At 39.8% G+C, this 26,642-nt stretch overlaps 1 protein-coding gene and 1 pseudogene across 2 annotated transcripts in view; both read right to left on the bottom strand.

Annotated features, from left to right (window-relative positions):
- The window catches only part of LOC130567914 (phosphatidylethanolamine-binding protein 4), a 112,295-nt gene that overhangs the window by 46,753 nt on the left and 38,900 nt on the right, over nucleotides 1–26,642 (bottom strand). For both annotated transcript variants that reach the window (XR_008964661.1, XM_057356426.1), the window contains exon 4: nucleotides 9,750–9,848. Coding sequence is in view for 1 of the 2 variants with exons in the window: in XM_057356426.1 (XP_057212409.1) it covers nucleotides 9,750–9,848 (99 nt within the window). In the remaining variant the exon portion in view is untranslated. The remainder of the gene's footprint in view (nucleotides 1–9,749; nucleotides 9,849–26,642) is intronic.
- Nucleotides 23,530–23,648, bottom strand: LOC130568674 (5S ribosomal RNA; annotated as a pseudogene).

Genomic DNA, 26,642 nt, shown 5'->3' with positions numbered 1-26,642 from the left:
GCATTAATGGAAATGTCCGTAAAATAAAGGAAAATGTACTGGTAATTTTCTGCCAGTACTTTATCTGTTTTTTACGGGATTTTTTTACAGTGTGTTACCAATATTACATATATTTAAATAAATATTATTGTTACAGTTACAGGTTAAAATGTCGTTTGTTTATTACTTTATCTGACGGCTTGTTTGCAGGGGAAGAATTTATCATGTCAATCCTGTGGGACACAAATAATATTTGAAAAGAGCATAAAAATGCATAAAATATATATATAAGTATTTTTAACAAACTTGAGATTTGTAAAATCAAATTCAACTGTAAAACGGTCAACCCTGTTACCTATAAGGGATAATTATATCACAAACTATACTAAAATAGGGGTTTAGGTGCAAAAATGAATACTGTGAATACTAAATTCCATCGGACAAATAATGTGTTAATACTTTATTTGTCCGATGGAATATTCACAATCAGACAAAAATGAACTCCAAAATTAAAACAGCATCAGTTTCACAGAATGACCATATCAGCACATTCATGTCTGGCTGTCTGTTAACAATCAGTAATGAGCGTGAACTCTCAAAAGGCTCCATTGTGACACTTATACCCGGTTCAGGGACTGTAGAGCAGTGAATGTGAGGGTGTGTACTGTATGTGTGTGTGTGTTGAGAGATGAGTGTAAGAAGGAGTGTCAGTGTCAATTTGGACTTTGTGAGAGTAAAAGCAAAAGCTACAGAGATATACAGTGTTCTCAAAACCCATTTAGGTCACACTATAAAATATCATGAGACAAACTAAGAATACTGGACATATTCAGAACCACACAATAGACATTCTGTCATCATTTACTCAACTTTATTTCTTGCAGTGTGTTATTATCTGCCAGGTAAAATAAGTCTAAATGTTCTGCCTAATCGTACACCTCAACAAACCACACGATTAAAGGCATCATCCATGTATAACAGAAATGGTAAAGCATGAATTATGTATGAAAGAGTTTGTGCAATCATTAATAATATTGATGTTTGCCTTAGCAATAATACAATTAATACAATAATGGCTATTCCTTGAATGGCTATTAATGACTTCCTGGATTTTGATTATTTGAACAGACAATGTGCAACAGTGGGGGAGGGGGGGAGTAGACATACCCCATCCATCCTCAACCCATAAAATCAATGAAATTATTTGAAAATATTAATTTTACTGTCGCAAAATTCCAGTGCAAGATTAACGTTAATGATTTGATTCACCAACTGCTCTTGGGTTATGTGACTGCAATCTGTGGGTGGACGATTAGGGTGAAAATAAATAAGGATTTTTCACCTAGCGGTTTATTTACATAAGCAAACTCCTCCGTCGCTAATCGCTCGGCTTTTGTTTCTGTCGGCAGAGCAAACAAAAACATTTGCTTTTTTAAGTGCAGAGGAATCAGACAAAGCGAGAAAGCGTTGCGATCTGGTGGAAAAGTCAGTTTGAGGCAGAACAAGCTGTTCGGGGAGTGTTTCTTAGTAGTAGTCAATGAGCAGTGGGGAATTGAGAGGCAGAATGGGTCAGACAGGCTGAGCGGTGAGCTACAGGGGCATTTCAGCTCTCCATCATCACCATCTGCTCCAACGGAATTAATAATAACTTCATTACCATTTCACTTTGCATCAGCTTCCATAAATGAAGAATCAACAGGAGTCTGATGTGTAAATATGGTGGACACTTCAGCGCTTCTGTTCATCCTTCATGGGCCTTCACACTATGACGACTAACAATAACGATAACAATAACTACTGTACATCAGCATCCACACCAACACACGATAAGGACAACATTATGTAAATTCTAACATAGTGTTTTAGGCGTGAATGTAGATAAATATGATTTGCTGAACAGGTCAAAGAAACGAAAGGAAAAACAAACTCTATTGGTTATATCAAATTATTCAAAGACGAGAGGCGTTGGGAGCAGACATTACGTAAAGCATAAGTATGAATCATTTTATTCATACTTCGTTTGAGTGAGTATCAGTTTTAAGAAATCCTGGACGTTGTTAAATAGGACATCATGAAGAGCCATACAACATTGAGGAATCAGATCAGTGTTTATCAGTATGTTTTTTTGTTCGTCAACTGGAATTTTTTTCCATACAACTATATTGTTCCACTGAATCTTTATCGTTTATAGTTGTGGTGTAAATCCACTTGTGGTGCTATTCTTTACATTTTGGAATGATTTCCAAGTAAGCAATTACAGTGAGGGAAATAAGTATTTGATCCCCTGCTGATTTTGTAAGTTTGCCTACTTACAAACAAATGAGGGGTCTATAATTTTTATGGTGGGTTTATTTTAACTGATAGACACAGAATATTAAAAAAAATCAGGGGAAAAAAATGTTATATAAAGGTTATAAATTGATTTGCATTTCAGTCAGTGAAATAAGTATTTGATCCCCAAGCAAAACATAACTTTGTACTTTGTGGAGAAACCCTTGTTGGCAAGCACAGAGGTCAGACATTTCTGATAGTTGGTCACCAGGTTTGCACATGTGTCCGGATACATTTAGTCCACTCCTCTGTCAATCTTTAAGGTTTCTTGGCTGTCGCTCAGCAAATTGGAGTTTTAGCCTCCTTCACAGAGGTTCTATAGGACTAGGGTCTAGAGACTGGCTAGGACATTTAATGTGCTTCTCCTTAAGCCACTATTTGGTTGTCTTGGCAATATGTTTTGCGTCTTTGTCATGTTAAAGGCTCATCCATGACCCATCTTCAGTGACCTAGTTAAGGGGAGGAGGTTCTCGTCCAAGATTTTACGGTACATGGGCCCGTCCCTCAGCCCCTCAATGCGGTGAAGTCATCCTGTATACCTGTAGCAGAGAAAAAGCCCTAAAGCAGAATGTTTCCAACACTGTGCTTCTCTGTAGACATGATGTTCTTGGGCTCATAGTCAGCATTTCTCTCCCTCCAAACACAGGAGTCCATTTTGGTCTCACAGCAGTGCCAGCACTTTCGCCAAAGCCTTTTCTGAATCATTTTTATGTTCATTGTCAAACTTAAGACGAGCCAGGCGGGCCTTCTTGGGCAGGAGGACCTTGCGGGTGCTTCAGGATTTCAGTCTACTGTGGCATAGCGTGTTACCAATGTGTTACCAATGTTTTGCTTGCTAACTGTGGTCCCAACTGTCTTGAAATCATTAACAGGCTTCTTCCGTGTAGTTCTGGGCTGATCTTTAACATTTCTCATGATCATCTTTACCCCATTGGGGAAATATTGCAGGGAGCTCCAGAACAAGGGCATTTGATAGTTATTTTGTATATCTTCTATTTCCAAATAATCACACCAACAGTTGTCTCCTTCTCACCAAGCTTCTGTCTGTAGCCTATTCAAGGTTTGTGCAGGTCTCCAATCTTGTCGCTGACATCCTTTAAAACCTATTTGGTCTGGACCATGGTGTTGGAGAGGTTGAACTGGAAGATACAGATTCTGTTGGCAGGCATCTTTTATATACATAACAAGCTGATTTAGGAGTACTTTCTTAAAGTGACAGGACTAATCTGTGGTCCATATAGGCACATAACCAATCTGTGGAGCCAGAATTCTTGCTAGTTGGTAGGGGATCAAATACTTATTTCACTGACTGAAATGCAAATCAATTTATAACCTTTATATAACATTTTTTCCCCTGATTTTTTTTAATATTCTGTGTCTATCAGTTAAAATAAACCCACCATAAAAATTATAGACCCTTCATTTGTTTGTAAGTAGGCAAACTTACAAAATCAGCAGGGGATCAAATACTTATTTCCCTCACTGTAGGTACGAGAGGATTTGCTTTATTGTGAATAAATCACAGCTGAAAGGCGTTGTTACGACACAAAGCGGTGTGCCACCCATTCAGCCATGATTTATTCACAATAAAGCACTAGCCTTGAGTACCTTATTGCTTTTATAAAACGGTTACCACACAATACAAAAAAAACCCGGAAAAAATGTATCCATGCAATTTTCATGAAGTAAAATCACAAAGTCTTTCTTCAGCTGGAAAAATGGTCCCTGATCGTCGGTTGAACAGCTACAGAATGTTTCCGTTCAAAGGGTGCGTAGGGATACACAGAATTGTTAGGTGAAACAGTCAACACTGTGTTTTATTGAATGCAGCTGCACGTCTAGTTTTCAATCAGCCTAGAAGAACCCATGTAACACCCCCCTCCTGATTTCACTTCACTGGCTGCCAGTTGCCGCCCGCATCAAGTTTAAATCGCTGACACTGGCCTTCAGAACGGTAATGGCAAATTCGCCCCTTTACCTTAATTCACTGCTCCAGGTCTACATCCCCTCCCGTCATCTTCCGTCTGAAAATGAGCAACGTCTGGTTGTTCCATCACAGCGAGGCACCAAATCTTAACTCATTGGGTTCCCCAGTGGAGGCATGAACTGCCAGCCTCCACCCGAACTGCAGCATCCTTCACAACTTTCAAAACATACCTGCTGACTAACCAAGTTGAATGAACCAAGTTCATTCTCTACCTTGCATACTCCAGCTACCTCCTAATAGCATGGCCTTGTAAACTAATGGTACTGTTTAGCGTGTTGACAAAATGTTACATGCTCTCCTACTTGTCTGCCAAATGAATAAATGAATAAATGCAAATTGCAAATAAATCACAGCTATTGACCAATCAGAATCAAGGACTGGAACTAACCATTATATTAAAGTGTATTTTTTATAGTTATAGTTATCGTTATTGTCATTAGTTTGAATGCCTCTTTAAAATTGATATCCTGCTTTTCAGGTATCACATTTGCTGTAGTTATTGTTTCAACTAAAAATCGCTTGTTTCCTTCAAACAGTTTACATATTGTTTGTCAATGCCTGTTGTTGATCCTAATGTCACTTTTTGGTATATCGTAGTTACTAAAACTACGAAACCACGGTTACTATTGTATATTTTGGTATTAGAATGTATTAGGGTTTAATCAGTTTGACAACCAAATGCGAATGCTTATTGTCTGTTACCAGGGTGTTAATGCTGAGTTGTTGCTACGTGCTTATTGGTAAAGTCAATAAGACCCCAACCTCCTTAGTTCAATATAAGTCTATTACTTTATTCTATATGTCTGTCATCTGCCCAATGAAAAATCATCTTTTCTCTTAGACAAGTCATAGCGCAAGACAAGCTGCTCACCAAAATATAAGTGTTTATTACACAAATTACACAAAATACAACCATAAAGACTCCAAAAGTGGTCAGACATCTTGAAACAATCCAAAGGCCATCACTTAAACGACGCAGTCATGCCAGTCAAGCGCTCTTACCCGGAAAGTGTAAGACAACTGTAAACAGGATCCCGAGAGACACAAATGATTGGTTGGAGAAAAGCAGGACTGGTCAGGCCAGGAACAGTTCAAGTATGGTTGCATGGTAACTGTGGATGAAGAGCCAAGGAGCATAAGATGATCTGTTACAGAGGGAGACATGTTCTGCGGTGACAGAAATGTGTGGAGTGGGCTCTCTGATTCGTAGCGAGTGCCAGAAATCTCGAGTGGTGACTGGAGATGGCGACTGACTGTGAGTGGCGAGTTGGCAGCGGTACGGGAGGAAGGGTCCATCTGTACACATGCTGCCAAACAGAGGAAATGACAAACTAAATATGGTCCCAATAAAGTGTTAGAAATACCTCCCTCAAACGGACAGAGGTCGAATGAACGGCACAAGACAGAACTCGTACAAAATAACCGGTTTAGGACTAAGGACGTAAAATGTGTGAAATAACACGGGTAGTAAAAGAAAGAAGGAATTGAAGTCAAGTCAAAAAGTCCATCCCCATGACGTGATATACTATTTCCATCCCGAATACCCTATTCAAATAGGAAGATCTGCTTTGTGTGAGAAACCCACAGACATGTTTGATTCAGACACTGTCTGCAAATATTACAGAGCAAAATGTTTTCCGTTTTCTGGCTTGCTTCGAGATCGCCTGACATAGCGAATCCCTTTCAGAATTTCTGAGGTACACCAATTTCTCAATGCTTCCCGTTCATTTTGACCTTCGTCACAGCTGCCTGTTGCACCTTCATTATGGATTTAGATGTACTGCCAACATTCTGGGTAAAGTAACAGTTGGTGGTTCAAATTCGGCTGGCAAACCATCCAACATAAAAAAAAAGATTATATCAATAAAGAGAGCGTGATCACAGACGGCTCACAATGGTCACTGCCATAGCCGAGCCTGGTATTATCCTCATTCCTTTCATAATATTGCAAGTATAGTACATAATACTTTGTAATCCACAATCCACATCACATAACAAGATAACAGACCCTCGTTTGTTCGAATGAAATCTATCTAATAAAATAAAATCCAGTACAGATCAAGGAATTAGATCATTAGATCAAACACTTTTCAACAAGTCACGTGATTTGAGGTCTCATTCATTTCTTATGCAAGTTTACCTTCGTACAGTTAGCGGTTTGTTGTAAATGACAAACTTTACTGTAAGCGTGAACAATATTAAGCAACGCTTGCTTAACAATCACCATTAATCTCATTTAAGAGAATAAACGACAGATTAACAGACTAAGGCCTGATTCACATTTTGCATCTTTTCCACGCGCATATTCGTTATTTTAAATGTAGAATGTAAAAGTAAAAAATGAATGAATCATTTCTGTATGCCATTAAAAACAACATGTAAGAAATTGTCTTAATACGAACAGGTTCATAAACAAACATTAAGTGTTAATGACAGAAAATGCCAAACTATTTAATTTATTTTGTTTGCAGTACACCCACATTTATAGTTTAAGTTTTTCCCCAAAAACTAAGAGTGCTGATAAATAACCATCCCATGCTGTGATGGAAAACAACACTGTGAGTCTGCTTAGACAAGTTTTGATGAAAAACAACTTTTGCCATCCTATTGTGTTTACATGCAATACACAAAAAGACATTACGTTTGCTTGTATGGGGGAGTAACAAGCCAAATGATGGTTGTAATTTCATTCCTAAAAATAGGAATTATAGGGTAGTTTACTAAATATGGTGTTGTTGGAGCGAGAGGGGAATTGTTCATTTGTGTGGCACCTGCTTCAGTCTGAAGCCCAGGAGTATTCCAAGACAGATAATTCCACACATTCACACGGGATGTTATTATAACTTCGGCGAGGTTAGAGGAAGTCACAGCGGCAATTACTCACCTCCCACCAGCCTCATTAAACCTCTGACCAACCACGGCTCATCATTGTACGCACGGCTCGACAAGGCGGCCAATCAGGGAGCAGACAGGCGGCATGCCGCCGCCCACACAGTGACAGGGTATTGAGAGGTTGTCTGTCTGAGCACCTGAAATACATTTGTTTATTCACAATGTGTCGCCTGGCCAGACGGGGAGGAGGCTCGTCTCGGCGAGCTAGAGAATAGCAGGAGGGCAGGGTTAAGTTGAAGATTGCCTCAGTCTCTGGGAGTACGATCACATGCTGCTTTTAGAACGTGTATTTGTATCAGAGTTACGAGTAAAACGCCCGCTGAGGGAAGTAAATGACGCTGCGTTTTGCAGGGCAGGTTCGTCTTTCATGGTATTTTATACCCATCCTGTAATAAAACAAGAATGAAATGATTGAAAATAAACTAAAGTGGCCTGATCTACAAGAACGGAAAGGAAAGGCAAAAGTGTGACTATAAGAGCAAATCAAACATGCAAAAATAAACCTCGTGTCATTTCAAACCTGTATGACTTTCTTCTGAAGAACACAAAAACAGATATTTTGAAAAACGATGAACAACCCTTTGACATCCATTTTATGGACACAAAACCACCAAGACATTTCTCAAAATATCGTTTTTTGTTTTGCGGAGAAGAAAGAGTCGTATACAGGTTTTAAATGAAATGAAGGTGAATAAATGATAACAAAATTTGTATTTTCTGGTGTGAATTATCCCTTTAAAGGAACAGTTTACCTTCAAAATGAAAATTCTGTCATCATTTACTCACCCTGTTGTCATTTAAACCCGTGTGATTTTCTTTCTTCTGCAAAACACAGAAGAAAATATTTTGAAAAATGTTGGTAGCACAAAACCGTTGGTCCCCATTGACTTCTATTGTATGGACACAAAACCAACGGGGACCAACGGTTTTCTGTTACCAACATTTTTCTAAATATCTTCTTTTGTGTTTTGTAGAAGAAAGAAAGGCATACAGGTTTGAAATGACTAGAGGGCGTGTAAATACTGACAGAATTTTCATTTTGAAGGTGAACTATCCCTTCAAAATGTATAATATAACACATAAACATAACTTGCTTTCCTGTAGCTCAGTGATTAGAGCATGGTGCTAGCAACACCAAGGCCATGGGTTCGATCCCAGGGATTGCACATATTTAGAGACAAATGTATAGTATAATACAATGCGAGTCGCTTTGGATAAAAAGCGTCTGCCAAATGTGTAAATGTAAATAATAGAACACATTCTTTGGTATTTGGTCTATTTCAGGGAGTCCTTTTCTTGTCCCACAGTGTTGATTTAAATATTAACGATAATGTTAAACAATACACCTAGTAGGATTTAAAAGTAGTATTCCTTACTGGGAAGGACCATACTGTAAGGATATTCCTCCATCTGATGAAGAACTGACATGCAGTCGTTCCCGTAACACAGGAGAGCCACTCACCCACACAACTGTCACAAACACTTATAATAGAAAAAAGAGGAGGACGTAATTCTTCACTATTTTTGAGGCTTTTCAAATTTGAGACGTGTTTGGTTTGATATATTTCTCACTTTCCAGCGACTTTCAAGGGAGTTACTGGTACACAGTAAGAAACTCTACAGTATGTAGAGCAAAACACCCTGTAAGATTAAGAAAGGACGAAATAATATTGACTTAATATTGAGTAATGAAAGTGCGTCTCATGGCTGACTGTTTAAACACGACGTTCCCATGCGCAGCCCGATGAATCTGCCTCTAGATCCCACCGGAGCGGAGCGCTGATGACTAACGTGGTATTTTTATTCAGTAATTATGTAACTCATCGGAAACGCAGCACAAGTGTGAAGCACATGGAAGGTGCAGATACGGTCCACGCGATCCAGGAATTGTTTGCCCACCAAAGTGTTTCTGACACCTTTTGCTTTGCGCATTATGTCCAGGATTGTCCTTGCCAAAGCGCTGCTTTAAAGTGCCTTTATTTTAAGGCTTTGTTCTGAGTAATGTTCAAGTTAAACATTATGACTTGTTGGTGAGCTTGAACATTCACTTCATGTTCAAGAATCTAAGTGATATCAAATAACTTGGAAAAAATACATATTGTCTGAAAATATAAATTTCTCCCCTCAATAAAGTACCAAGTTTGTAAAATTTTGAAAATGTACACTATCGTTTAAAAGTTTAGGGTCTCTTACTTAATGTTTAGGATTTTTCCCCACATTTTATAATTAACCTAAATATCCTGATATGTTTTTAAACAGCATTAATGACGTTCTCATCAACTGTATATCTAACTCTTTTTGGCTCCTTTGTCATCGCTGTGTGGACCTAGTTATGCATTAAAAAAACTTTTTGTTAAATATTTTTTAAAGACATTAAAATACAACGAAAGTACTGAAAGACAGTAACAGATTGGCACAATTATATTTTTGTCTACAAACCTAATTTTATTCTATTAAGCATACACATTTATAATAAAAGGTTTTCTGAGATCATGAAAAACATAAACTTTTGACCAGTGGTGTAGATTTTTTAAAGACATTTCTGAGAAAGGCGACATACCTGAATGCCAACCAGTAGCCAGTGTCTCCAGTATGCACGAGAGGGTTTCTTACGACTAGGAGCATCTGGGTCCACCATTATTAGAGTGTATTTCCTCTCCTGAAAGAAAAAATATCATTTTATAGCAGATGTGTTATCATTAGTAAAAATAAAACCTGCACAATAAACACAGACCATTAAAAAAACAATAAACATTTCATTAATTATTTTGATCATTTATGATTTAGATATCATTTTACTTTTTCCGTCCTTACCATTTATTTTACCTTTTTACCTTTTCCATAAAACACATGAACCAGTGCTGTAACCAACACAGACACTTACGTGGGTATATCCGTATTTTACTTTTGTTTATATCTTTGAAAAACAAAGGATATGATTATATAAATAATTCTGTTCTCTGCATGAGTTTTGCATTTCGTTCCCATTAACATGGACGTAAGAAAGTTGTAATTCAATTATTTTCTTCATGCAGTTGCAACCATTGTGGAAACATCCGTAACTTCAACAATCCTAAAGAACCCAGCATCGTTAGCATATGACGTATGGAAGAAGACTTTAATTAGTTACTGATATTCTCAGACCACCTTCCATTCTCACACATTCGCTGATTCGCAATCTGTTGGCGAAGTTTTCTTTACTTTATCTTTCTTTTTTTAATAAAAACACTTTGCCATAAACAGCCTGGCACACATTTTGGGTGCTACACATTAACAATGACTGACCAACTTAATTGCTCCAACTACCCATCTCCACAAGTCCCCTTAAAGTTGAAGAACTGGGAGAGCAGATTGAATTATTGCGTGAGCACATTTGTCATCCCTGGTGCAGAGCCCAAAATCTGCCAGACCATATGATAGCGTTATTATTATACGCCTCTCTCAAGAAACCAGTAATGTCAATCATGTCTGTTGCCATGCAACAATAACCCCTCCCTACAACACGGAGAGTGAGAAAATTTAAACAATGTTTAACAAACTAAAATATAGCCATGGACCAAAATGCTAGAATAATTGAAAATGTATTTTAAAATAAAGAAAAAATGTGTCCATGCAGGTTTCAGTTTTCTGATATAACACAACAATTGCTTAGAAATATGTAAATCGGTAGATTTTCAGAAGTTTATAGTATATTTGCTTGGGTTTACCGTCCTTGCTTCCTCATTTGCTTTGCAGCCTCAAGGCAATTTATAATCAACTTTAATCAGACAGGCCTATGTTTAAGCAAGTAAAGCATGAAAATGGAAATCCCTGATGTTCTACGGTTTGCAGACCCAAATCCTCTGCTCACCTGACACAAAGCAATAAGCTCAAACAACCATAAGCCTAATAATCGGATGATGTTTAAGTTTAAGTGATAGCGGCTGCAGGCGATATTCAAACACCCTTGAACAATGCGACCTCCTCCATGTGCTGTCATGGTAAACCCTCACTGGATCTCAGTGATCTGACCCCCCTTGGACAGATTAAAGACCCTTACCCTCCACGGACCTGTTGCGTCAATTTAATTCTAACAGCTATGGTGGAGCGTCCTGAAAATACACAAGGACACTTTACATGTTTAACATACATATTTTAGGTTAACTTGAGCCCTATGGAGGATACATGTTCCATGCTGTAGATTACAACAGAAAACACTGACTATTAGATTGTTAAAGTAAATTTAAAAAAATTTTTTTTTAGTAATAAACATTGGAGTGATAAAAGGGGGGGGGTAGTCAGAGAAGAAATATGACAATTTAAACATACAACCATGAAAAAAGCTGGAACATGAATACTGATAGGCCGATATATCGCCGTGGCCGGTATTTAAACATTTTCATTATCTGCAAAATAAAAAATATATAAAAATTCATCGGCTGATGATTTTTTCTGTTGGCCTGCCATACAGCGTATTTTGTTCATAACAATGCCACTCGGATGTAAATCCAGCATTTGACAAATGAGCTGGATCGAGCTACAAATATCGTATGGTAAGTATTTTTAATACTTTTGAATTCCTTTATATTTTATTCATATTATCATGTTTAGCCATGTGTGGGCCTTATGTGATCAATTCTGTTTTAATGTTAAGCTACATGCTACTAACTAAGCATGTGATACACAATAATTGTTCATTTAGTTTCACCATTTTGTCTGTCATTTACTCATTTAATTGCATTTGTTATATCAGCCACTTAAACTTTTTTTAATAAATAATATTTAATCAATAATATTTCATCAATCTGATGTTTTATCAGGCCATTTATTTTGTATTCTGATAGCCACAGTATGTATGAAACATAGAAGGCATGTAACATGTAAAGTTTCACCATGTGTTGGGTTATCGCACCACATATGTATCGGCATCGGCCATTAAAAAAACCCATGTCAGTCAACCATTAAACATGAAAAAAACCCATGTCAGTCAACCACTAAACATGAAAGTGGTTACAGTCTGAACCTCCAACAAAGATTGAATGGTTAAACATTGTCAACAATGTCCAAAATATGGAGAGAATGACTTTAAATCTACATGGATAAATATTTGCAATAGTTGGATAAATGGATTGTGTTTGACCTTGAGACTTGTTTATCAATTCTTGTAATGTCGGACTAATTCATCAATAATTAATCAAAATCAAATTCTGTCAAAAAGACTTTTATGAAGATTTATAAGTTACCAAACAATTGTTCTTTTGAATTCTGATGTTTTTGTGTTTTTTTTAATTAAGTTAAAAAGTTTAGTTTTCTTGGAAGGTTTATTTATGTGATGCCTTATCAACACACTGAATGCTTGTCTTAATTGCTACCCAGCATTTACTTGTTTGGGGGCTCGTCCGGGATCCCTCATTAGCAAACGTGAAATTATGTGTAATAGTTTTTTGTCAGGGTTCCTGTTTAGTAGGAGTGTAACGGTTCTCGGTAAATAATTGAACCGCACGGTTCTCCACCAACGGTTTGGACCGCGGCTCATCTTAAATCTGACGACGCATTTATAATATGGTTTGTTAAAAATTATAATGCATAAAACAGACTGACAAAGTTCAGCTAATGTATGTTTGTCGATGGATACACATTTAATACCTACAACAAATCAAATAACGTAGACAAATTTCAATAGGATTGACGTATGCTGTAATATGACCAGTCATTTATGCTGTCATCACCCGGGTGTTGTGAGCGCGCGAGTGCAGGTGAGACCTGAACAGCACATTTTGCTATTCAAACTAAACTCATTCAAGCCTTGTTAATTTAAACATTTAAGTGCAAGATGATGCACAAGAAAACTCGCTTGTTCGCTGTGAGAAGATCCGAAGCACGCACAAGGAAAGTCTCGAGACATGGCGCAAATATTGAGTTGTCTTTGAAGCGCTTAAACGGACAAATTCACACACGAAGTAGGTCAACATGCCCCTCTTGTCGAGTATCTTAACAAACATAGTAGGTTATGTCTTAAGTGAACGGACGAAACGGACGAAAAACAACGCATGTGTACAGTATCTGTGTACTGGATCCGTTTCATTCCTCTTAAAGCGACAGCAGCATATTCCTGCTGTCTGTTAAAAGTCAAGGAAATCACTCACTGCTTGTGACTCAATAGCTTCTGTAACTTCAATTATGATTCGTCTTTATTTAATTTGTACATATGCAATGTTATGTTTTATTTGATTACTTTAATCCATTTCTACCTTAAAAGGTATATATACAGTATCTTATTTCATTTTCTGCTTTGCTCTGTTGTTTTATTGGTGCTGTTACTTGTAGCTTGATTATTTGTTGTTATTTTTATTTGTCAGTAGTCCCTTTTCCCTGAACATAGCACAAATCGAACCGAACCGAAACCGAAACCGTGACCCTAAAACCGTGACACAGACCGAACCGTGAGTAATTTGAACCGTTACACCCCTACTGTTTAGTGTGTCTTTGTTTCCCTTCTTGTGTTGATGTTTTGTTTCTTGTTAGTACATGGTTTGCTTGACAGCCTGCCATGTGTCCTGTAATTGTGGTGTGACCCCGCCCTCTTGTTACCCTGTTGTTTCCTTGTTATTGCTTCAGTCTTCTCACCTGTTCTATTAGTCTTGTCTCTCGTTTGGGTTTTGATTTCCTTCCCTTTATATTCCCTTCTGTTCTACTGTCCTGTGTCAGATCGTTGTACGTTACTTGTGTGTGTAATACCCAGTGTTTGTTGCAGTCATCCCTGACCGATCTTAGTCTAAGTCACAGTCTAGCTTTATAGCTTTCTTGTTTTGCCGATTAGTTCTTATTTAGTCCCCCTTAGCAGCTCTTTAACTATACCCCCTCGTTCTCGTCTCCAGTGCCTAGTCCCTTTACTGCTCCCTTCGTGGGTCAGAATCTCCCGGACTGGGTCTACTGCCGCTTCTTCCGTGAGTGCCGCCGGGTCGAGTCCTCTCCCCCCCGGACTTCCGTGGTTCTTGTGTTCGAGGTTGGTGTTGTCTGGTGGACTGTTATCTTGCTATATTGTGGACTTTTAATAAATATAACCCCTTTACCCCGCAATTGAGTCTGCCTGCCATGTTGTTCCTGACAGAACGATCTGACCAACAAATGGATTCAGCGGGGTCAGATTCCCTCCATTCAGCCCTCCCAGTCGACTGCCCGGGGAACCCACTTGAGCCTGACCTCATCAAACCCGGGACATATGGTGGTGAGCCCCATTCATGCCATTTATTCTTGTCCTTGTGTATTACCAGGATGCGCTAGCGGAGTCGTCTATTCCCAACAGAGACGTCTAGAGTGACTTCCATCATCGCACGGCTCACTGGCTCTGCAAGAGAGTGGGGTATTGCTGTGTGGAGGGCTCGCATTCCCTGTTGTGAGGATTTTGGGGAATTCTGCAAGAGGATGCTCTGGATGTTCACTTCACCAGAATATGAGAATTCTTCGGACTCTGATTCTGAATTATTTGAACCCTTAGAGCCAGTGGAACTACCAGAGTCGGCAAAACCAATCCTTTCTAGTGTCCCCACTAAATACTCTCGTGCCCGGCGCCAGTGAGACCTGAGGCGGAGGGCTGGGGAAAAGGCCAAGTCAACTGCAGCCTTCCCCATGCTGGCGTCAGAGTCAGCTGCAGCCTTCCCCATGCCGGCGTCAGAGTCAGCTGCAGCCTTCCCCATGCCGGCGTCAGAGTCAGCTGCAGCCTTCCCCATGCCGGCGTCAGAGTCAGCTGCAGCCTTCCCCATGCCGGCGTCAGTGTCAGCTGCAGCCTTCCCCATGCCGCCGTCCGAGTCAGCTGCAGTCTTACCCATGAAGGCGTCTGAGTCAGCTGCAGCCTTCCCTAAGCCGGCTGCGTCCCTAGGGCCAGGAGGCCCTCAGTCAGCGGTCGCTTTCCCTGATCCGGCCAACGAGTCAGCTGCAGTCTCCCTCGAATTAGTCACCGAGTCTGCTACTGTTTACCCAGTTCCCATGTCAGTGTCTGCTGCAGCTCCCCTAGATCCTATGACTGAGACAGCTGCAGCTGCCCTTGCTCCCATGTTCGAGTCAGCTGCAGCCTCCTCCATGTCGGCGTCTGTGTCGGCTGCAGCCTCCTCCATGGCTTCCGTGGCTGCGCCTCTAGGGCCAGGAGGTCCTAAGTCAGCGACCGCTTTCCTCGAGCCGGCCAATGAGTCTGCCGCTGCTTCCACAGTCCCCTTGTCCAAGTCTGCTGCAGCACCCCCTCAGTCTGCTTCCGAGCCAGCGGCCATGTCCCCAGGGCCAGGAGGCCCTCAGTCAGCAGCCGCAATCCTCGAGCCGGCCACCGAGTCTGCTGCAGTTTCCACAGTCCTCATATTCAAGTCAGCCACAGTTTTCCCTGTTCCCATGTCAGAGTCAGCTGCAGCCTCCCCCAAACCGGCTTCCACGGCTGCTTTCCCAGGGCCAGGAGGTCCTCAGTCAGCGGCCGCTTTCCCCGAGCCGGCCACCGAGTCTGCTGCAGCTTCCCCAGTCCTCGTATCCATGTCAGCCACAGCTTCCCTTGCTCCCATGTCCAAGTCGGTTGCAGTTTCCCCTGCTCCCATGTCCAAGTCAGCTGCAGCCTCCCCCAAGCCGGCTTCCGCGGCTGCGCCTCTAGGGCCAGGAGACCCTAAGTCAGCGGCCGTTTTTTCCGAGCCGGCCACAGAGTCGGCTGCAGCTTCTCCCATACCAGAGTCGGCTACAGCCTCTCCCATGCCCATGCCAGAGTTGGCTACAGCCTCTCCCATGCCCATGCCAGAGTCGGCTACAGCCTCTCCCATGCCCATGCCAGAGTTGGCTACAGCCTCTCCCATGCCCATGCCAGAGTCAGCTACATCCTCCCCTACCCCCTCGACCTTTGCCCAGTCCTGGCCACCCAGTTTCAGTTTTGTCCCCTTTACCTACCTTTTGTCCCCACCCTGGCCTCCCCCCTCCTTTCATTGGACCACCTTCGGTGTTTTCTGGTAGACTGTTATCTTGCTATATTGTGGACTTTTAATAAACATAACCCCCTTACCCCGCAATTGAGTCTGCCTGCCATGCTGATCATGACAGTTTTTAAAGGATAAGCTACTTTCATGTGCCTTGCTGGTATCTTTACAAAAAGTATTCTTTTTAGCCGGACATGACACAAGTTGAAATATATTTTTACAGATAATATTGTTAAGTAATTCTCATGTAATGTAATGTATTGTAATGCAAGTGTTATGGTTATACTTTCAAAACAGTGCGGTATTAGATATTTTAAACATTCTGCTGCAGTGCCGCACACTTTCCTGCCATGTTCCAATTGTAAGTTCATTCCTATAAATATTCTCGTATTCATTTTTATAGAATAACTGACAAGCTGTAATTATCTATGTAATCAACAGCACACCACAGATGTTGGTAATAAAGCTTGCATTGTATTTAACCCTGAATATAACCCTGAAGAAATGAGGATTGAGACATTTAGTGTATAAAATTGAGCTTTCAATGTATTCGACATGCAGTTTTAAAACTTTTAAGATGGCAAAGTAGTCCAAACTCTTCATTCATTATTCTGCTCTCAACAATCATGTTATTGTAACGTCAATACACTACTGACATTAAGACCTACTTTAAGTTTACCCTAATAAATGCGGTGAAAGCACATGCATTATGTGGGTGTTTGTCGGTTGGGTAGAAAATATATGTGTGTATGTATGTAATTAATGTGCATTTAGACAGATGGAGAAATCAAATGCAGTGGAAAGAGAGCACAGGAAGGGAAGGTGTGAAGAAATGCGGCCCCCCTCCACCAGCTGGGACAGGGTTTGTTTAGGTGTACACACAGATAATTCCAAATGTGAGCAGCATGAAATTATTTTTATCTATCCGTTTGTGAAAACGTTCTGATTTCAAGAAGCCTTTTTTTAAGAACCTGGCATGTGACAGTCAGTCCTCGAGATTAAGTTTCTACTGATCTTTCTTAATAATATAAATACGACCCCCTCTCTGTCTATATAAATAAACTGAAAAAATAACAGCCTCGGATTAAACAAATGTGCTTTAAACTGTGTGCACCACACTATGAGTTTTACAGACCTTTACAAGTGTTGTTTGTCAGACATTACAATATAATATCAGTGAGGCATATTTTTTATTTCAGACTTTACTAAATTGTACACTAAATTACAGCCATACTTTTTCAAAGCTGCCTCAGGTTCGATTGTGATCTGTTATTTGTAATATACTACTGGTGAACATCTTCCCCCAACACAAAAGGAATCTTTTATTACTCCCGAAATTTGTATCAGCCTGCAAGTGTGCGCACCGCATTGCATGTGCGTCGCGACCTCGTCGCTCCCTATTTGCGCGCTCCTGCCGTGTGTCTACATTTAAACTAACGAACTTGCGTTCGCCCCTTAGGGAGCTTTCACTCTGGCACTTTAGATCTAAATGGGGCATGGTTCACATTAAAATGATTTACGCTGAACCTGGAAGAACACCAGGGTGCCAAAGCCGAGATTAGGTGTTCTGAGCTTGGTTGCACTGGAACTGTGGTGAATGCCGGACCGATTCACGGTTCAAGGCTGGCTACAATAGCATGTGTACTAATGTAACTATATTCCCTCGAAAAACCTAGCAACATTACTAGTTTACATAAGTTACAGTACTATTGATGGTACAGACTTTCTGTTCCAATTTTGGCATTACACCAGCATGTGAAATCTCACATCAGGCGCACTGATTTCTGCCTGGAGGTATTTCTAGATATGATACAGTAGGGGTCATTTGATGTGTGCATCTATACATCTTAGCAGTAAAGAAAAGACTGCAGGTCTGTCTTGAACAAACATTCATCATTGTTCAGTATCCCACAGTGAGACACACAACCTGACCCATGTTTGACCTCTGCTATGCCTGTAAAATATGATTGTGATGTTATATCATCTCAACTCTGCATTCAGTCCTCCACTTACAGGATAAAAGTGACCTCAAACAAAACCTTAAGTTAATATCATTTTATGAAAGAGTTGTTGAAGTTCCTGACCTCTAACACCATTAACAGCAGACAGCAAAACGAACAACTCGCAGAAATAACACATATTGTGGGTATGTATTTAAATATACAGTACATATACAGTATATATGTGTATGTAATATATATTTTACATAAGTGACCCTGCATGTGAAAACAAAGTTTTTTTGTGAAAATAATCCTGTATAATGTAGAGTGTTGGAAATTAGTGCAGCAATCTCCAGTTTATTCTGCATTCAGGTTTAGCATAGACCTTGTTATGAAGCCAAACGGAACATACAACTGATGCTAAAAAACTGCCACCATCACAGGCCAATCTCAACAATCGTAGAGAACAAAATACTGAGAATAAAACTAGAAACAGATGAAGCTAAGATGGGATGTAGAGAGAAACCAAAGCCCCTTTGTGAGTTTAGAAGTTCATGGTTTATCTCTAACCCGATACTGAGCCTTGTTGCCCATTCAGAGGTCTATAAATATCCATCCTGCTTTATTCCCCCATCTCTCTCCACAGACACACCGGGCGATCATAAACACACAAACACACATCCGGGACCAGCAGCTAACACCATGCAATCAATCCCAAATCTCTCTTTAAGCAGTGAAAACACTTGAACTGGCTGGGTAATTAACAGATATCTGTGTTGTGATTAAGATACAGAGACGGCTTTAAGATCATCGACTGCAGCTTAGTGCAAGGTTAGCCAATCCATACGTAAATACAAACAAAATCAGCCTGTTAAAAAGAGCGCAAGATGAAAAAAGATCTCAGATTGGAAAAACAATTAGCTATAAAACACAAGTATTCGCAAAAAAGGAACAATTATATATTTCCGAATAATGTATCAAATGGCTACAGTGTTCTTCATGGTTGCTTGGAAATTGCTGCTGCTTTTACGATTAGCTCTGGTCCATGATTCTAATTGGTTGGACCATGTTGTAAGCCATTGTTAAAACATACAGCTGACCGCAGTACTTAAAGCCACACTTTGTAGTTTTATAATAATGTCTCAAAAATTATTTCAGTGGTAGAACAACTCTTAACCGGACGAATTCTACTGCCGCTGCTACCCGAGTAGCCTCATAGCGGCTACAACCACACTCTGTAAGTTCTGTGTTCGGGTCGGTACAAACCGCCCCGCCCATCCCCTGCCTGCGGAAGAGTGCAATATGGTTTCCAAACAACGTTTCTGCATTCGCCGGTTCCATCAGCTTAGTTAACATTTTCACGTGTATTGCGCTGCATTCTTTAAAACAGACAATTGCGCTCATCAAACACATGGGGGAAGCCGTGAGCAAAAGTTCTATAGTGTGGCTTTAAGTATAGAGTGCCGCAGGGATGATATATTTTTGTCGGCTGACCAGGAAGTTGCATCACACTGGTTCCTTCAACCAAAAGCCTATGAATTTTTCCCCATAGACTTTTTGGAAGATTGCCAAAAATAAGCTACACGTTTTTTATACCAAAATAACTTTTTTATTTCTTATTTTTGAAGTAAAAACTAACATGAGGCTATAAACAGACAACACTACGAACGGTCGACATCCCCACCAAGCCCTCCGACAACTCTTTCAAACTTTATTAAAAACGTGTTCCCTGATAAATAATTACTTTGTGAATAAATCTCCATCTACGTTTTTTGAGATTTGTGTACTGTATATAAGATTTTTATGCGTATGCCGCTTAACGTCCGCCCAAAGGATTTAGTCGCTTTCAGCAACTTGTTAACAACAACCTCCATTTTTAAGACACAATAAAGTTAATATTACTGTTACTATTGGTGTGTTTTATGTCATAGAATAAAACATAGCTTTTGTTCACCACAAACATTATTTTATGGCATTTAACAAAAAAAACCCATTCAAAAAACCACTGACGTTGGGGCTATGGAACCGGAAGGGCTAAAATGCTCACTTCCAGGTATCGCACACAAACATCATCTGTGTTGCTTGGGAACAGCTTTGTTCACAACGTTTAAATGCAAGACGTGAGTCGCAAGTGCAATGGTCAAACGCAGCCATCTTGCACGTTTACATGAAAAACAATGGTAAAATAGTGCAAAGGAATGGAAAAACGGCTTTTGTGTGAACAGCCCCTACAGTGCATTTAATTTATGCATTTTTTAATTAGTATGTGTGTCCCTTGGGTTTCAAACCCATGAACTCTGTGTTGCTAACAAAATGCTTTGCCAACTAAGCTACAGAAACATAAATAAACCAATCCCGCTACTTGTTCAACAGCATGTTTAGGGGCAGGTAAATTATAAAGTTTCTGCAATAACAGCATGCAAACATAGATAATTTATTCCGCATGTAAAAATAATTCAAAAAGACTGTAAACGGTTAATTTAAAGCTAATGTATATTGCACAAGTAAGTGTGGTTTCAGACTCCATATCCATAAGACTGTAAACCCTGAGTACATGTTTGTTTGAAACTTGTATCGCCACTTTTTAATGTCCACAAGCAATGTGGCTAAAGGGGAAACAAGAATACAAATAATGTGTACAACAATAATAACAATAAAATAATAAGTACAACCATGAAACAGCAGTTGATCCTTCCTGGTTAAAATGAACATGGTGTTCAAGAGCCAACGAATATGGCCATATGCATCAAACAGTTAATCTACACTGAGAAGCCTATACTCAGTGTTGTTTTTTTAGTGAAGACATTTTAGTGAACTCAAATGATTTTGACAAATGGTCAACACTAGAAATGGCTGACTCGATGGGCACATAAAACTGAAACGTACTCATACATGATAAAAAGAATCAGCGATGATGAATATGGTCTTGACCCTGCAGTTACTTGCAATATAACTCAAAAATGACACCACGAAAGTCACACAAGGTCACTCAGAGCGAAGAAAGAGTTTATAGGTTATAAGTGACAAGCTTATAAAAGAAAAGGGTAAAAGACTGAGGTAGAGAGGAGTGTAGAAAAAAAGACACGAAGAGCGAGAAATGAAAAAGAGATGCAAAAGGAGACAACAAAAGTACACAGAAAATGAAGAAGAGGGGAGGAGTGGACAGGAGGGCTGGATGGGCTGCTATCAGGGCAGCGGATGGGGCCGTTGTCAAGGGTCAACAGGGTTGGGGGTCAGAGCATGGGCAGTAATTGAATCCAGTCTGTAGTAGGAAAAAAGAGCCAGTGGAAATGCAGAGATTAAACGGGGATAGGAAACACACACACACTTAAACACCCCTGTTTCGCTCTCTCCACATTTTCCGCACACACAAGCAGGTCACTATCTTAAGAGAATGTTTTGGGTTAGAAAAGATGTCCCTACCATCTGTAGTTCCTTTTGCTACAGTTTGGTTAAAGAACAAAGCCTGCACACTTAAGCTTACGCCACCCAGATGCTACATTCTATATAGGGAAGGAATTTATCTATTAAAAAGAGAAAGTTATTACAGAAGCACTAACTAACATTGTAACTTACAGAGGTGATCATTGTACTGTGCCTAGCATAAGAATAACATTCAGTTATTGCTTCACAACCAAGACAAGATTTTCCTAACTCTGTCCAATCAGCCTTAACTACTTTACAATATTAAAGAAACAGCCAAAACCTCTCTATGGTCTCATAAGACAGGAAGATGCTGAATGCTCACTCTTTTGTAAGGAAAACTCTCTTCTTGACACTTTGTATCCCAGCGCCTAATTGTAAATGCAAATGCCAGTGAAATTTGTTTCCTGCTATGTTGCCATGGAATTGCATAAACTGTAAATCTTTTTAATATAGGGTTGATGGATTAGTTTATACAAACGGTGGCATCACATCACATCGTTGCGGATGCGTCTCATTCCGTGGGATATATTATTCATTTATTGTCATCAACATCAAGCATAAATGCTTATTTTTTCTACTACAAAATGATCTCTTCCCGCCATCACACCACTTTATGTAGTTTGTCTCATAAAACTCTGGTTTCCCGCTGGCAATTTTGTGAAGCTCCTTTTACTCTGTATTTAAGCAGAAACATCTCAAATATAAACTTAATAATTTTGCATTCAGTTAGGTTAGATAATCAAGACATGGGTGTGTCCTTCAAATAAAATTCTTCAAATCAAATGTTTTTATTGTGATTTGCCTCATATTGTGTCTGAAAAAAACACTGTCAACTAAGTTACCCACTAAGAAACCCCTCTCAAAAAGGAATGGTTTGACCCAATCTCATATCATTTGCATATTACATAGTGTGATGTCATAGAAGCACATACATGAAAGATTAAAAGGTATTTTCTTTCTCTTTCCCCAAAAATGGGTTAAAGGTCCTATGTGTCATTTTTTGGAGGATCTATAGACAGAAATGCAATATAATATACATGACTATGTCTTCATAGACAGTGTGGTTTGGTTTGGAAAGGGGGCAGTGTGAGCGCAAACCGCACCGCAGCCCGGAACTGAAAGCATGATATAAATGACGCTACTGTTTAAATGTCTCCCTGATGTTCAGCCTTAATCGCACTCAGGCACGGTTGAGAGCAACCGGGTCAAGTGTGAGTATGCCCTTAGTTCTGTGTCAGCCACCATAGTTCTTCGAAAGGGAGGGGTGGAGTGAGTCGTTGGTTGCAATTCGTAACCTTACCACTAGATGCCGCTAAATTTCATACAAATTAGTAAAAAAGTAAAACGTTTTATTTCTAAACTAAACATACCATGTGCTTAGCAGTTCTAGGCTTCCATGTTGAGTATAAGCCAAAAGTGTTTTCAAATTCCAACTAAGTTACTCGGTCATCTGCAGTGCTTGAAGTGGGCCAGTACGCACCGGTACGCAGTGACGGCACTTTTATATTTCAATCTTTAGCTTACCTTCACTTATTTTTGCGTGCCGGCACGGTACTTTGTCAGTCTGAGTCAAAACGGCATTGTATGGGTGATTATTAATAGTAATGAAATCACACTAGCCCTAATAAATGGACTAAGCGAAAGCTCACGAAACGAGTTCGCCACATAAAGAAAGCAGCCAAAATATGACGATGTGAAAAAGCTTACAGCAACTGGTATTCCCAGGCGGTCTCCCATCCAAGTACTGACCAGGCCCGAGCCTGCTTGGCCTCCGAGATCAGCTGATAGTGGGCGTGCTCAGGGTGGTGTGGCCCTAAACAATAGCTCACGAAACAAGTTCCCCACATACTTGTAAAGAAAACAGCTAAGTGACGATGTGGAAATGCTTACAGCACCTGGTGATCTCCCATCCAACCAATGACCCGGCCAGACCCTGCTTTGCTTCCGAGATCAGACAAGAGCGGGCATGCTCAAGGTGGTGTTGCCGTAAGCGGAAGTTCACGAAACGAGTTCGCCACGTAAAGAAAGCAGCCAAAAGGTGACGATGTGGAATAGCTTACACCAACTGGTATTCCCAGGCGGTCTCCCACCCAAGTACTGACCAGGCCCGACCCTGCTTGGCTTCTGAGATCAGACGAGAGCGGGTGTGCTCAGGGTGGTGTGGCCGTAAATTAAAATTAATTTTTAAATGTCAAATGTACCTGCAATTACAAAATGACCCACCAGCTTAAGCCAATGAAACTTACAATGCAAGTAGGTCATGATAAAAAATACCAAAGTTAACAATATTAAAGATGTTAAGAATATCAAACCCCATCTTTTGCATCAAGGACTGAAAGACTATACAGTTAGTGACTGTGCCAGCCATGTACGTGTGTGTTGTATTAGCACAGTCCTGCAAACACCCCCATTAGAAGGTTTTTTGTGTGTGTGTGTGTGTGTGGGAGAGAGTTAATGGTCATGGGCTCTCATAACCAGAGCTCCCACCGTGTCGCCACCCACTGCTGTAACCTGAACTTCATATCATCTTGCACAAATAGGCTCAATATGCAAACGCAGCATGTAGAAAAGTGATTACAGTTATTACTGAATGACTGTGGGTGACATGTATGAGGGTCGTCAACGTTCTGCGTGCTAAGTCTCTCCCAGCCATTGATCTCCAGCTAACCGTCTCTTACTAACACTAATATGACATCGCAGGGCAGAGGTGACCATACAGAGCAATCTTTATTAGAGATGCCACAATGGAGGAACTAAAATGTAGGACCTAAAGGGTGAAAACATGGGCTGGACTGAATAAAGACCTGGGACATCAGCCATGAGGTTACAACTTTACCTAGCTGTAGTGTGTATAAGCATTGGGGGAGCTAACTTACAGGTATACTGTATATAACTACTAACTTAAAGCTTAAATCTAACCCCACATATAACTTGAATATTTATGCCGGTGTCTTGTCCTGGTTTTTATATCAGCATGTTTTGCTCCTGATACTGAAACATAGAGTACATATTTAATAGAGGTGTAACGTTTCACTCATCTTCTCGATGCATCAATTTCAATGTGATTTCTTTTGGTAACACTTTACTTAAAGCATATATGTATAATGCATTATAAAAGTACTGTAAATTATGCCTTGTAATGCACCTTATAATGCATTGTAATGTCTTAATAATGAAATAATTCAGTGCTTCCGCTAGGATTTTGTGAAACTGTGGCGCTTGATGACATCACACGCTAATTAACATTTTTGTGACATCATCGCATAGTTTTAATACTGCCTTCGAGACACCTCGGAAGTGGGATATTTCCCACCGCAAATGCGAAAGTAACGTCTGGATTTACTAACAATAAAAGTATTTAGTAACATTAATGTTACTAATGATTACAACATTACAAGTATTATTACAAGCACTGTCAAGGTTTTTCCTGCATAGAGAAATTGGAGGCGGCCGCCTCCGTCAAATGTCGTGCCGCCTCAGGCTCTTGTCAAAATTATGTTGCGAGTCTTCACAAGAAATGCTGCGTGCATTTATCAGACTGTCATTTGTAACTGCAGTTGCGACATTACGCCACACTGGAGGCGCTGTTTCGTTATCAGCACACCGAGGCGCTAAAAAGAGTTGCAGCACAAGAGTTTGAAGAAGAACAAGTTTGTTTTGCATCAAAGTACGTTCCATTTCTTAAATTAACATGACGTACATCATTGTAATGTCTTTAGCTGTGCAGTTGGATCGTTGAATCAGCGTATACTCTACACAGCGAGTTTGAATGCACATTGCGTTCAGAACGACTCGCACACGAATGACTCATTTGAACAGATTCATTTAAACTATTGAACTTTTCAGTCACTAGCGAGATCCTTGAATCATTTAAAGTGAACCACAGAGAATGCAAGATGTGAATGAGCTTTGCTCATTTAGAAAGACTGGTTAATTCAGTTGGCTATTGTGGGCTAAAAAGTTAGTTGAAAATGATAAAAAAGCTTTATTTGATTAAAAAACATTTCTGTTTGGTTGAATAAAAGTAATGTTTATATAACTTAATAACTGTCATTTTTATCTAATTTTATTAGAACTTTTAATGTCAAACTCGAAGTCACTTTGGTTGAGCCACTAAAAGGTACGGTAGGCCTACGCGTGTGTACAAGATCAGGATGGCACCACCTCCGCCTCATTTTGAGCCAGGAAAAACCCTGACCGTTCCATAAATTATTTCCGGGTTGAAGTGGGAATTATCCAATTTCCGAGAGCGCGTGAAGGGAGCAAAAGTTGCAACTTCAGACCCGTTTCGATTCTACTCTCTGAACATTACATACAGCTTATTGCCCGATAAAGCCGTTGTCATTTACATATTTTCTGTTTCTGTTGTCAGTTCTGTTTTATAACCAAGACACCTTTCTTCTGATAAGATGACCACACACACCTTAAAGAGCGGAGATTTTGGCTACACACTGTCACACATCGCATGCACAGCCTCTGTCTTTGCAACCATATGCTTATTCACAGATGAACTGAGTTCGTGCTTGTATATCCAAACAGTCGATAACAGTGGCAAAACGCTGTTTTGTACTCTTTCATTCACAAGCCAGCCGCTGTACGGTGAACTGAATGTTCCAGAGATAATCTTATTATAGGGAGTTGGAGGGGTCTGTAATACTTTCATTTGAAAAACTGTAACGGCTAACAAAACACATTAAAAAAAACCTAGCCTCTGGTCTCCTTTCCTGCGTTCCGCCAAAGCCAGAGGGCGTTAGCATTAGCCGTAATGCTTTACGCTTAATTCTTTACAACAACATTTAGTGTATTACAACACGCATTGTGAACAATTACAATGCATCATAACCTTTAATAACCCTTTATAATGCATTATACAGTACATAATAGCTTTAAGTAGTGTTAGCAATTTTTTATCACTCTTTAACATATATTTAGTTTATAATTACAAATATAATTCAGAACAAAAGCTAATTTAGAAAGTACGGTTTCAATATTCAGTCCAGGGTGTCCAGATTTTTCCTTTCGGTGCATCGCTAATCATAATAAAAATACTTTAGGTGCAATGAACAGTTTTTCATGTATCACTATTTTACATTATTATTTTAGACTATACATTAAGACAAGTAAAGTCTATTGAAAGTGACTCAATTAAGTTGTTAATGTGAATCA

The sequence above is a fragment of the Triplophysa rosa genome, linkage group LG17, assembly GCF_024868665.1.
Source record: "Triplophysa rosa linkage group LG17, Trosa_1v2, whole genome shotgun sequence".
In the NCBI taxonomy this organism is placed as follows: domain Eukaryota; kingdom Metazoa; phylum Chordata; class Actinopteri; order Cypriniformes; family Nemacheilidae; genus Triplophysa; species Triplophysa rosa.
This window is presented reverse-complemented; position numbering and strand designations above follow the sequence as displayed.